The sequence below is a fragment of the Macaca mulatta genome, chromosome 4 (genome assembly GCF_049350105.2).
Source record: "Macaca mulatta isolate MMU2019108-1 chromosome 4, T2T-MMU8v2.0, whole genome shotgun sequence".
NCBI lineage: Eukaryota > Metazoa > Chordata > Mammalia > Primates > Cercopithecidae > Macaca > Macaca mulatta.
In genome coordinates this window covers 144,792,665-144,806,386 of record NC_133409.1, presented here as the reverse complement: position 1 = coordinate 144,806,386, position 13,722 = coordinate 144,792,665, and the positions used below count along the sequence as shown (strand labels likewise).

Here is a 13,722-nt window from a genome sequence, read left to right as displayed (position 1 = left end):
CTCCATATATGTAGTCATTTTTTTTTTTTTTTTTTTTTGAGACGGAGTCTCGCTATGCCGCCCAGGCTGGAGTGCAGTGGCCGGATCTCAGCTCACTGCAAGCTCCGCCTCCCGGGTTCATGCCATTCTCCTGCCTCAGCCTCCCGAGTAGCTGGGATTACAGGCGCCCGCCACCTCGCCTGGCTAGTTTTTTGTATTTTTTAGTAGAGACGGGGTTTCACCGTGTCAGCCAGGATGGTCTCGATCTCCTGACCTTGTGATCCGCCCGTCTCGGCCTCCCAAAGTGCTGGGATTACAGGCTTGAGCCACCGCGCCCGGCCTTATGTAGTCATTTTTTAATGTCCTAGTCTTTAATGTCTGGCTCCCAAAAGGAGAAAAAGCAAAAATGAAAGGGGGAAATAGAAGTCACCAGCCCTTTACATCTCCAGAAGTCACTTCAGCCAGAGGGCAAGAGGCTTGCAACAAATAGGGGAAGTTGCAACAACAATGGCTTTCCCTGCTTTGTTTATACCTCTGTGATAGGAAGCAGCAATGAGAGATCAGGGCATGGATCCCCCATAATCAGAGGACAAAGTCCTCTTTGCCTACCCTGGCTCCCACAAGCTGTTTGTAAGCTGTGCCAGGAACATGTGCACAGCTGTCTGCCATATGACTGAGTGGTGGTGGATGAGCGGCTGCTGTTGTGCTAAGAGCTGAAATGAACCAAAATTAACCACAATTTACCATCCTTGCCTTCCTCTGGATGTTGCAAGCCCTTATTAGACTCCGGAGTCCCATAATAGTTACATCAGACAGATTCCGCCAGCACAATTTTTGTCTAGGTGAGAAACCGTATTCCCGGTGCTTCCTACTCTGCCATCTTCCCAGAATCCTCTCCTCCCAATTTTGACAATTTTGCTGGTATTCTCTTTGTTTTTATGGAAGATTATATTTCAGAGGTCCTTACTTCGCCTTTCCAAAAAGGGCAACTCCAGAATAACTTTCACAGTGTGTTTAGAATTTGTATTTTACCACTTTCAGTGGAATGTAGAAACCTTACTGCTTTATAGATCCCTTCACCCTCCCCCGTTTATGTGGTAGTTATCATACCTGTTACATTTACACACATTGGCAACTTTATCAGACAATGTTATATGTTTTGCTTTTTTTTTTTTTTTTGAGACGGAGTCTTGCTCTGTCGCCCAGGCTGGATGGAATGCAGGGGCATGATCTCGGCTTACTGTAAGCTCCACCTTCTGGGTTCACCCCATTCTCTTGCCTCAGCCTCCCAAGTAGTTGGGACTACAGGCGCTCGCCACCACGCCCAGCTAATTTTTTGTATTTTTAGTAGAGACGGGGTTTCACCATGTTAACCAGGATGGTCTTGATCTCCTGACCTTGTGATTTGCCCATCTTGGCCCCCCACCCACCTAATCCCCCAAGTGCTGGGATTACAGGTGTGAGCCACCGTGCCCAGCCATGTTTTTTGCTTTTAATCATCAGGTATATTTGTGAGAACTTAAAAGGAGAAAAATAGCCTATTATAGATCTACCTAGCTATTTATCATTTTTATTGCTTTTCCTTCATTCCTGACATTTCTAGTTTTACTCTGTTATCATTTATTTTCAGCCTGAATAACTTCCTTTAGGCTTTATTTTACAAAGTGTGGCTGGTGATGAATTCTCTTAGTTTTTCTTCCTCTGAGAATCACTTTAGTTTGCTTTCATTCTTGAAGGATATTTCTACTGGATATAGAATTCCAGGTTGACTGTTCTGTTCTTTCTGGACTTGAAATTTTTTGTGTCACTACTTTTTTGGCCTCCGTGCTTTCTGACGTAAGATCCATAGTCATTCTAATTGTTTTTCCCCTAAGTGGGATACATAGTTTTGTCAACTTAAATAACAGAGAGAGAGAGAGAGAGAGAGAGAGAGAAACTCTCTAAAAAAGAAGCTGATGTTTATTCAGGAATAAGCATTGCAACGGGAATGCAGATGCCACAGTAAATAATGTGTGTATTCAGACAGGTAAGGAAAGACCAAAAATTTTTGAGGAGAAATGAGGAGGATCACATAAATGTTTCGAGACAATGATCCTTCACTACAAGGATCCTTAATAGCAAGGGTGGTGTCACTGCAAGTTTGGACAGGCAGTTGCTAGGAGATGTCCTTGCAGAAGTATGTTGTTGTTGTTGTTGTTGTTAGGTTGTGATGACTTTTGTGGAAGATTGTGATTTTTGCAGAGTCTTTTGTGATAGTTCTTGTTTTCAGACATTTATGCATGAGAACCCTCCCTTCGTGGGCTTCCCTGGCTCTGTTTGTCAGAGTTTTGTTTTTCTGTTTTGTTTTGTTTTTTTGAGATGGAGTCCCACTCCGTCACCCAGACTGGAGTGCAGTGGTGTGATCTCAGCTTACTCCAACCTCCACCTCTCGGATTCAAGTGATTCTCCTGCCTCAGCCTCCTGAGTAGCTGGGATTACAGATGTGTGCCACTGCACCTGGCTAATTTTTTGTATTTTTAGTAGAGATGGGGTTTCACCATGTTGGCCAGGCATGTCTTGAGCTCCTAACCTCAGGTAATCCACCTGCCTCAGCCTCCCAAAGTGCTGGGATTACAGGCATGAGCCACCGCGCCTGGCCTGTCAGAGTTTTAAACATTAGTGACTCCATTTTGATTCTGACAACTTTCTCTGACTGTTTTTAAGATATTTTATTTGGCTTTAGTTTCCAGCAGTTTGGTTATGATGCATTTGGGAGTGGATTTCTTTGGGCATTTACTGTTTGGGAAATTCTGAGCTTTTTGAGTCTGAAAATTTATGCCTTTTGCCATTGTTTGGAAGTGTTTAACCATTATTTCTTTTTTTTTTTTTTTTTTTTTTTTTGAGACAGAGTTTCACTCTTGTTGCCCAATCTGGAGTGCAATGGCGCGATCTCGGCTCACTGCAACCTCCGCCTCCTGGGTTCAAGTGATTCTCCTGCCTCAGCTCCCCGAGTAGCTGGGATTACAGGTGCACGTCCCCCATGCCTGGCTAATTTTTCATATTTTTAGTAGAGACAGGGTTTCACCATGTTGGTCAGGCTGGTCTTGAACTCAGGTGATCCGCCCACCTTGGCCTCCCAAAGTGCTGGGATTACAGGCGTGAGTCACTGCGCCCAGCCCCATTATTTCTTCAAATATTTTTTAGTGCCAAATTTTTTTCCACCTCCTTTTCTTTGTAGCACTCTGATGACATAAGTATTGGATCATTTGGTATTGTTCCCTGGGTCCCTGAGGGTGTATTCACTTTTTTGTTTTCAATTTGTTTTTCACATTTGATACTTTTCATTGATCTGTCTTCAAGTTAGTGACTCCCCCCACCCCCAGTATCATCATTCTGCTATTGAACCCATCTAGTGAAATTTTTGTTTTTGTTACTGTACTTTTTAATTCTAAAATTTCCATTTGGTTCTTTCTGCAGAGACTCACTATCTTCTATTCATTTTTTAAGAGACTTCACTCCTGTGTTTTAGGTTATGGTTATAATAGCTATTCTTTAAATTATGGTGAAAAACACAACATAAAATTTACCATCTTAACCATTTTTAAGTGTTGTTGAAAGAAAAACTTTACATAAATAAAGTTTAGCAGAGCTTATTTGAGAAAAGAAACAATTCATTAGTTGAGAAGCATCCCAAACCAGTAAAAGTTCCGACAGCTTTACCTACCAATGGAGGCACACAGTATTCATAGACAGAAAAAGGAAGTGACATACAAAAATAACCTGATCGTTACAGTTTGGCATTTGCCTTATTTGGATATATTTTGGCAGTTTGCATCCCCATGACTGACTGAAAGTTTACCTGCTATGATTAGCCCAGACTCAGCTACTTGTTACAAGAATATACTCTCAGGAGGCCAAGGCAGGCGGATCACGAGGTCAGGAGTTCGAGACCAGCCTGGTCAATATGGTGAAACCCCCGTCTCTACTAAAAATACATAAATTAGCTGGGCATGGTGGCATGTGCCTGTAGTCCCAGCTACTCAGGAGGCTGAGGCAGGAGAATCACTTGAACCTGGGAGGTGGAGGTTGTAGTGAGCTGAGATTGTGCCACTGCACTCTGTCCTGGACCACAGATCAAGACTCTGCCTCAAAAAAAAAAAAAAAAAAAAAAAAGAATATACTCTCAAGTTAGGTTACAGTTTGTTTACATATTGTTAGATTACATTATGTACGGAGGCACATGTAAGCCAAATGTAATTTAAGAGTGTAGTTCAGCAGTGTTAACTATATTCACATTGTTGTGCAAAATATGTGCATTTTAGGTTGCCTTTTAGTACAAGCTGGGAGAAAACGAAGGGAAGAAAAATTAGGAAACTCGCTCTTGATTTGACAGTTCTTTGACTTCTGGTTTCCTTTCTCCATATTCTGGCCATTTACTTTATGCTTTACCATTTACTTTTCAGAATCCTCAGATGGTTGTTCCATGCATTCTAAGGTTTTAAATTACATTCAGTGGGAGAAACAGAATGAAATGTGCTGTTTCCATTTTGACAGGAATTGGAAATTTCTGTTTTTCTTTTTATTCTTGGGTATTTTATATATATACATATGCACATATATATGTACATACATATATATTAGAGATAAGTCGTTTGTCAGATTTATGTATTGTGAATGTTTCCCTCTTATTCCATGGTTTGATTATTTAATGTCTTAATGGTGTCTTTTGTTGAGTAGAAGCCTTTTATTTTGATGAACTCTATTTTATCATTATTCTTCTTTCTGATTAATGTTCCCTGGGTCCCATATAAAAAAAATCTTTGTCTATCCGAAGTCTGCAAAAATATTTTCCTATGTTTTCTGTTATAAGCTTTATCATTTTAGATTTTATGTTTAGGGCTATGATCTATCTTAACTTAATTTGCATTTAGCATAAAGTAAGAATCAAAGTGGGCCTGGAGCGGTGGCTCACGCCTGTAATCCCAGCACTTTGGGAGGCTGAGGCGGGCAGATCATGAGGTCAGGAGATCGAGACCATCTTGGCTAACACGGTGAAACCCCGTCTCTACTAAAAATACAAAAAATTAGCCGGGCGTGGTGGCGGGCGCCTGTAGTCCCAGCTACTCCGGAGGCTGAGGCAGGAGAATGGCGTGAACCCGGGAGGCAGAGATTGCAGTAAGCCGAGATTGCGCCACTGCACTCCAGCCTGGGCGACAGAGCAAGACTCTGTCTCAAAAAAAAAAAAAAAATCAAAGTTCATGTTTCTCTATATATTTATCTGGTTTTTCCAGCACTATTTATTTGGTATACTCATATATATTAAAAAATAAAATTTAAGTTTAACTTGACTATATTTTGAATGCATTCTCTCATTATTTAATGCTTTACATAAAAATTAAATCATTAAATTTGCTAAATATGTTAACTTTTTCAATATAACTCATTTCCTATACCTTATTTTATACCCCTCAAATTATTCTGAGAACAGGTCCATAAGCTCCACAAGATTACCAAAAGTGTTCATGTCACAGAGCATGTTAAGAAGCCTTGGTGAGGTGGAAAGAAGGACACTAAGCTTTAGAACATAGAGAACTAGGTAAATACCTGTTTGCTGCTTCCTAGCTCTGTAACCTTGAACATATCACTTAACCTTCATTCATATTCCACACTTCCACAGATTCAGTAAACATCTATTGAGCACTGACCACCAGCCTCTGTTAAGTCTTGTGAATTTAATACAGACAATCTTTCCTGCACAGAGTTTACAGCTGAGTTGGGGAGGCAGATGAGTCCGCAGGCCATTACACAACACTGTGGTAAGTGCTTTGATAGTGGAGGGACAGAATGCTTCAGGAGCTCACAGGTGGGGCTCCCAACCTAGACTTGTGACATCAGGAAATATTTCGAGATAAGGACACTAAAGTGAGTCCTGAGGGATAAATGGACATTAGCCCAGCAAAGAGGAGAAGCATGATCCAGGCAGCGGGCTGAACTCTTAAGATACATGGCATGTTTTGTTTCGTTCTGTTCTGTTTTTGAGATGGAGTCTCGCCCTGTCGCCCAGGCTGGAGTGCAGTGGTGCAATCTCTGCTCACTGCAGCCTCCGCTTCCCAGGTTCAACTGAGACTATACGCGCGCACCACCACACCCAGCTACTTTTTTTGTATCTTCAGTAGAGACGGGGTTTCATCATGTTGGCCAGGCTGGTCTCGAACTCCTGACCTCAGGTGATTCGTCCGCCTCAGCCTCCCAACGTGCTGGGATTACAGGCGTGAGCCACCGCGCCTGGCCGAGACATGGCATGTTTGATAAACTCAGGAGTCAGCATGGGGAGAACTAAGGGATAGTAGTACAAGGCATACCTGAAGAAGGCGTCATGCTGGAGGGTCTCGGAGGCCATTTTAAAGACATTAGCTTTATTCTAAGAGCAATAGGACATCATTGATGGATTTTAATCACTGATGGGTTGTGACAGGATCAGGTTTAATTAATTAATTTTAAATTCCCTTCTTTTCATAGGTGTTGAAAATTTAAAAAATCACTTTAGTTTTGTGAAGAACACATTAGAGGGATCACAATTGGAGAGTCACGGGGGTTTGGAGATTACTGGAGAAATTCTGCTGAGTCGGAGTGAGTGCATGAATTGTGGCAATGGGGATGGGAGTGAATGGATGGATTTGAAAGACAATTAGGAGATAAACTCAATTAAGTGTATGAGAAGCTTTGGTGTATGAAGAAGAGGGAGACTCCTCAGATTTCTAGCTGGATTAACAGGATGGATGGCAGCGCCCTTCACCAGGAAAAAAGTGAGCTGATGGGAGAACATAAGGTGAAATTTGAATTCATGGGGTTTGAGGTGACTGAGTGAGGATGTCCAACAGACGTTTGGCCATAATGGCCTGAAAATCAGAAAAGAGGTTTGGGATGGAGAGCCATCTGTGTCCATATGGTAAGATGCTATGGGCGGCACTCCTTCTTTCCTCCCGTCCTTCGTTCAAAATCTGTTGAGATGTCCCATAGGCTGGATGTTGGGGATACAGCAGGGAATAAGAACCCTGGGTTCTTGCCCTCAACCAGGTTACCATCTGCCTCTCGGAACTTGTTCTTAGTCTGTAAAATGAAGGTAATGATAAGATTAAGTAAGACGAGGTCGTGTGAGGGCACCTAGCACTTACAATTTTTGTATTGGTTTCTCTTCCTCAGAGCCGGAGGAGGAGCTACTCACTTACTTTTGCTTTCGCAGCCTTTTCCCGGCGACTTTTCCGCGCAGGCGCCCCTGGACCTCCCAGGTTAAGGGGTGGAGCGGGCCAGAACCCCAGCGGCCTTTCCCGGGGCCAGGACCCGGCCGGGGGAGGAGCGGGGCGCGGCGCTGTCCGTGACGTCATCAGGCTGCGCTGCCCGCAGTACTGGACCCGAGCGCGACGGCGCGGCTGGCGGACCTGGGCTGGCTTGTGGGGAAACGAAACTGAGGGAGGAGGCGGCGGCTCTGGCAGCGGCGGCGACAGTGTCGGCCTGACCACCCCCCTCCGCTCCCCGGCAGCTCGCTCTTTCCCCTCAGCGTGAGTGCCGACGCGCGGCCCGGGGGGAGCGAGCGGGCGGGCGCGCGGGCGCGCGGGCTCAGCATCCTTCTCCCCTCCACCGCCGCCTGGGCCCCCCACCCGCGGTCGTGACTCTCCTCGCCTTCTGGCCCCTTATGTCTTCCCTCCTCCTCCCACCCCCAACGCCGGCTCCCTGGAGCCCGAGCTGCCGCTGACACACGTCTCTGCGCACACATTCACACGCTCACGTTATCTTCAAATGAAGGGACTGGCCGGGGGACATGGGAGCTTATCTCTCTCTGTGTGATTAGGGGTGGCAGTGCCAAACCGAGGCCCAGGGAGAGAAGACTGCAGAGGGGATTTGAACCCCTTCTGTGCGGAAGCAGCAGGTAGAACCAGGCCACTTGCCTTCCGCTTAGAAGTTCCCTGCCAGAGCATTCTTCTGGCTTGTGTGGGTCACTTGAGCTTGGCACTGGTTAGCTGTGTGGCCTTCCCCTCTGCGGCTGCAGTCTTTTCCAGTGGAAGATGATAGGGTTTGATGAGATGATTTGGAAGGCCCAAATCTAAGGTGATGTGGTTTGGGGAGGAGCATCCGCCTCTTCTGCCTTTCGCACAACTATGCAACACAATCCGCTTTGAGTCTGCTGTACTTCCAGTCTCCCCCCCGAGTTATTACTTAAGAATTAAAAGCTTTTGGTGCTTGCAATGGCTAGAAGCAAGTTCTGTGATGAGCCTTCCTTTAGCTCACCCTGGGGGCCTTTTGGGCGTATTTAAGACTACTGGCTTAAAGTGAAATGTGGCTTAGCTTGGTCTCGCTTTCTGTTTGCTCAGTGTCTCCGGTTCTTCCCTGGGACAGCCCCTGCCTGTGTCTAGTAAGAGGCTGCTTTCTCAGGAAGGTGGCGATTGTGCATTGGATTGATTGGCTCTTCCTTGAGTTGGAGAGAACTGAAACATGTAATCCAGGGTTTTATGAGGTTGGGGGGATCAGTGACATTTTTGGGTTTCAATAGTTTCTTGCTGCACCTCGCCTTCCCTATGGATTGTTTCTCAGCTGGTTGCCCACCCTGTATTGAGTCCTCTTTTCTGAGTTCTCTACAGCCAATCAGTGGTGTGTAAGCCACACTGTATTCACTACTCTTGCTTGCTCTTTAACTTGATCATTCCTTAAGATTTCAGGGTTTCATAATCACTTCATTCCATCTCTTTATTCTTGTGCTTATCTCTCATGTACCTAACCATGAGGATGGATGATTGATGGTGGCATGGTGCCTGTTTCCTTTCTTTTTTTTTTGAGACAGAGTCTTGCTCTGTCGCCCAGGCTGGAGTGCAGTGGTGTGATCTCGGCTTGCTGCAACCTCCGCCTCAGCAATTCAAGCCATTCTCCTGAGTAGCTGGGACTACAGGCATGTGCCACCACCTGGCTAATTTTTGTGTTTTTTTGGTAGAGATGGGATTTCACCATGTTGGCCAGGCTGGTCTTGAACTCCTTACCTCAGGTGATCAGCCCACCTCTTTCTCCCAAAGTGCTGGGATTATAGGCGTGAGCCACCACTCCCAACCGGTTTCCATCCTTTTTTGTGGAGGCGGATTTCTGTCCTTAAAATTGTTGTTCTTGTAACTCAGTTCTATGAGATAACTACCTCCAGTCCCAATAACTTTCCCACTCTTGTGTTTCCTCAGTCTTAAGCCATTCACTGCTTCCATTCCTTACTCTGCTTAAAAACTTTCCCAATTCTTTCATGTTTTCAAACGTTATGAAGTAAACCAAAACGAGTATTTTTATGATATGTAATTTCTTAATTGTTCTGGTAAAATAATGCTGATGAAACAGTCATTCTGGGATGGTCCCTTCACCTTGGAAATATTGGTTAATATTTATTAGGTTTTATAGTTCATTTTCAGTGTACATTGTCATGCATGGCCAATATTGCATCAAAAGTATAGAATAACTACAAGTACCAAGCCTTTTCCCCCAGTGGCTTGTGGAGTTGATCCATGACTTTCTGTTATGTGACACCAGTGGCCCAGGGCTGTCTCAGTCTGTGAGCACCACATTTTCCAGTAAAACAGCTATTATTGAAAACCAGCACCTGGCTAGCATCCTTCCTAGACCTCATTCTGAGGAAGAGGCTATTCAAGTGCTGGCACTGGAAGATGTGTAGAGTTGCCAAATCTCATCCCATTGATGATTTACACTTTGGAATCCCTGCTCTGATCCCAGTGGCTCGGACCCAAGGGCAGCTGACTTTCTGGATTTATGGTTACAGTTAACGATGAAGAGGAGAACTGACCCAGAATGCACTGCCCCCATCAAGAAACAGAAAAAAAGAGTTGCAGAGCTTGCCCTGAGCCTCAGCTCCACTTCTGACGATGAACCTCCCTCCTCTGTCAGTCATGGAGCAAAAGGTACGTGTGCTTGTGTGGTCTGAGGCCACTGGCCATCTTGTTGTTTGAACACACGGTGTCTGGTTGGAGCAGACTATAGTCCTCTGCCCCTTGGTCCCTTGAGGAAAATTAGGAATACTCTACAGAGAGATGTTGGCTATGGACTCTTTTCCCTTCTGCCATTCTCCTACTAAGAGTGAGGAAACTTGTTTTAAATAAGAAATGGTAATTTTTCCAGAAGTTGCTTTCTGTTGGTTGTCCTTCAGTAGGTGGCACTCTTGGTGCCTTAAACCAGTGAGAAGTAGTGGTGAGCATTGAGTGCTCTGTCCCTGAATAGCTGTTAATGATCCTGGGGCTCTTTTGTAAGGGAGGGCCTCTTGCTGCAGCCATCAAGCGAATTTTCACTTTTTTGCATGCATGCTGTTTTCTCAATTCCTTCAGCAGTCGTGGTCAGAAACATCCAACTGTACTGGAGCATTGCTGTGTTCACTGTTTGCATTAAGCGTGGAAGGATTTCACTAATCTGGTTGAAACTAGCATTTTGCTTTGCCTGTCTTTTAGGGTTATTTACAGTTTCCATAGATGCTTTCTGAAAAATGGTAAAATTTCTGGGAGCTTGCCTCAAATACCTCAAGATAAATTTGCGTGTACCTTGACTTGCCCCCTGTATTAGTTTCCTAGGGTTGCTGTAACAAATTACTACAAACTGGGTGACCTAAAACAACAGACATTTATTCTCTCACAGTTCTGGAGGCTAATAGTCCAAAATCAAAGTGTTGGTGGGGCCACGTTCCCTCACAGGCTCTTGGGAAGACCTTCCTTACCACTTATAGCTTCTGCTGGCTGCTGGCATTCCTTGGTGTTCCTTGGCTTGTGGTAGCATAACTCCAATCTCTGCCTCTACCTTTCCTCTGTGTGTGTCTATATCCAAATTTCCCTCTTCTTATAAGGACATCAGTCATTGGATAGGGCCCACTGTAATCTAGTATTACATTTGATGTAATCTGGAAAGATCCTATTTCCAAATTAGATCACATTTACAGGCTTAGGATACCATATTCAACCCAGCACACCAGCAGGCTTGCATATTGGATCCTCTGTTGGATCACTGGGAAACTGGAATGAAATTCCGTAACAGATTGGTGACTGAAAGGGTGTGAAGCACCCTTCGAAGGTAGTAGGAAATACAGTTTATTCACAAGTGATAAGCTTATTGAAGGGCAGTTACTCATCAGCTGCTACTGAGAAGCTGGTCCAGAGAGAAGAAGCTTGACAGGTGGTACAGTGAATGGAGCATTGGTGTGGCTGTAGTCCAGGCTGGATAAGAGACTTACTTACAACTTTGTGTGTGGAGGTATTCACACCTTTAAAGCAAGCTTGTCCAACCTGCGGCCCGTGGGCTGATGTGGCCCCAGATGGCTTTGAATGGGACCCAACACAAATTTGTAAACTTTCTTAAAACATTATGATATTTTGGGGGGATTTTATTTATTTATTTATTTATTTATTTATTTATTTATTTATTTATTTTTAAGCTCATCAGCTGCTGTTAGTGTGTTTTATGTGTGGCCCAAGACAATTCTTCTTCCAGTGTGGCCCAGGGAAGCCAAAAGATTGGACACCTCTGCTTTAAAGTCACAGTAGATTCCAGGGTAGGTAGGAATTGAAGTTTCTGAGTAGGAAGAAAAGGACTTATTGGACGCGATAGTTCTGGAGATTCTTGAGGAAAGGGAATTTTACCTCTCACCTGGAATTTGAGCAACTTGGTGAAGATAGAATCTCCTTGGATAGGGGTATTGGGAGAAATGACCTGTAAGGGAAAAAGAGAGAGCATGTCTGGGGAACAAATGATATCTGGTTCTAAGTGGATCTTGGGAGACATTTGCTCTCAAATAACATCTCTTTGAAGTAAGGAAAGGACAACTCCCAGGTAAAAGAAGGTAAGTGTATAAGGGTAAGGATCCTTCAAGGAAACCATTCTGATTTAAATTTCAAACTTTTGTGACTGAATTGAGATTACTCTTCCTCCTTCTCTGGAAGTGGTACTATATGACTTAGTCAGGATTGACTATTGCTGTTGTGTGTGTAGAATGGAAATCCAGGCTGGGCATGATGGCTCATGCCTGTAATTCTGATACTTTCGGGGATTGAGGTGGGTGGATTGCTTGAGCCCAGGAGTTTGAGACCAGCCTGGGGAACATGGTGAAAACCCATCTCTACAAAAAATGCAGATATTAGCTGGGCATGGTGGCATGTGCCTGTAGAGCCAGCTACTCGGGAGGCTGAGGTGGAAGGGATCACTTGAACCCAAGAGGTAGAGGTTGCACTGAGCCAAGATTGTACCACTACACTCCAGCCTGGGCATCAGAGCAAGATCCTGTTTCAAAAAGAAAAAAAAAATGGAAATCCAGGGGTGTCCAGTTCCTTGTATGTGCCACTTGGTCCTTTCATTTGCAGAAAATAAGATGGGAGGCAGAGGCAAACCAACATTTATAGATTTCCCTAGGTTAATTTATTTTAGGAAGGGGCAGCTCTGCATTGACACAGAAACTGAGAGCAGTATCTTTATCAGCAGGACTGCTCCCTGTGCCTTTTTTCCCACCATGCCTAGCCTGGAGCAAAAGCTCAGTAAATAGTTATTGAATAGAACTGATAAAAGGCAACAATAGTATCTTTTCCAAGAAGCTTAACTTGCATCACAGTTTTCATTTTGCCAGTCTCCTCCAGTCTGCAGAAGATCATTTCATTAAGTACTTAGCATTTATATCATCTATATTCTGTATCAAATTCTCTTAGGTGTCCCCTGGGCAGTATACCCTGGTGATTTGCTGTCTACATATCCCCTGATATGTATATGCAGCTTTCATATTCAAATCATTCTATTAAAGCAGGGGTGTTTCCATTTACTGCAGCCACTTCTACCTGAACATAATGTTCAAGTAGATGATTGAAAAATGCTCTTTAGGGAGGACAATTAGAAAAACAAAATAGTAGTTACTATTTCTGTCTATGTCTGCTAAATCAATGTGATGACTCATTATTAGATCTATTTAGTTTAATCAGTGTGTTTATTTTACATTATTCACATGGCAGCTACATTGCCAGGTCAAAGACTGACATCTGGCCAGAGTAAAGAGGAAAAGGGATGTTGTTGTCAGGGCCACTGTTGCGTCATGTGATCTTTTGAGTATTTTCAAAGGAGTTTGAAGGCATTTTCAAGTGTAAATACATTCTTGCAAATTTGTTGTCAAATAACTTTTTGAAGTAAGGAGAGGCAGATGAGGTCATTTTGTTCTTTTTGGTGGTTTTTCACAGGGAAACTATGGTCTAGACCCTAAGAAAATTCCTTCTCTCCTTAGCTGTGCATCTGGTGTGGGCTCCTGGCCCTGCTGCAGTGAGTTGCTTTGGAAGTTGACGGGCTCCTTCACCAGTATCACATTAAAGGCGCTTTTCTCTCCATGAGGTTTAATTCTTATCTAAATAGGCTATTTGCCCTGAAACACCATCGCTTTCCTGTCAGCCCAGATTCATGACTTTAATCAAAAGCTTCCTTTATCGGTATCTGTTTAAATTGCTTTAACAAGTTACCATTTGTCTGGCATGAAGGAGAAATTGAGTCTTTAAGCAGGAATGAGTTTATTTCTCAACAGTTGTTAAGCAGCATGTGATGTTTATTAAAATTCATAATTTATTTTTCTGTATCTGTGTGCTACTCACCTTGGCCGTTAGTGGTTGGAGCTGCCCCTCTTTGTTGTCACTGTCATTTTTTAAACATAGTATATGTATTCTTTTTCTGTTTTTAGAGACAGGGTTTCACTATGTTGCCCACACTGGCCATGAA

The 13,722-nt window shown here is 43.8% G+C and overlaps 2 protein-coding genes across 4 annotated transcripts in view; one reads left to right on the top strand and one right to left on the bottom strand.

Annotated features, from left to right (window-relative positions):
• Window positions 1–5,673: 5,673 nt before the first annotated feature.
• On the bottom strand, window positions 5,674–7,732 carry LOC100427362 (uncharacterized). The gene is made up of 3 exons (XM_028847611.2): window positions 7,617–7,732; window positions 7,188–7,470; window positions 5,674–7,068 (listed from the first exon to the last, which is right to left on the bottom strand). Exons 1-3 carry the CDS (start codon window positions 7,730–7,732, stop codon window positions 6,916–6,918), a joined length of 552 nt encoding a protein of 183 aa, XP_028703444.2. The 3' UTR covers window positions 5,674–6,915.
• The window catches only part of CMTR1 (cap methyltransferase 1), a 49,347-nt gene continuing 42,983 nt past the window's right edge, over window positions 7,359–13,722 (top strand). For 2 of the 3 annotated variants that reach the window (XR_013416119.1, XM_077999092.1), the window contains exons 1-2: window positions 7,359–7,517; window positions 9,764–9,902. Coding sequence is in view for 2 of the 3 variants with exons in the window: in XM_077999092.1 (XP_077855218.1) it covers window positions 9,770–9,902 (133 nt within the window). In the remaining variant the exon portion in view is untranslated. 3 annotated transcript variants of the gene reach the window in all.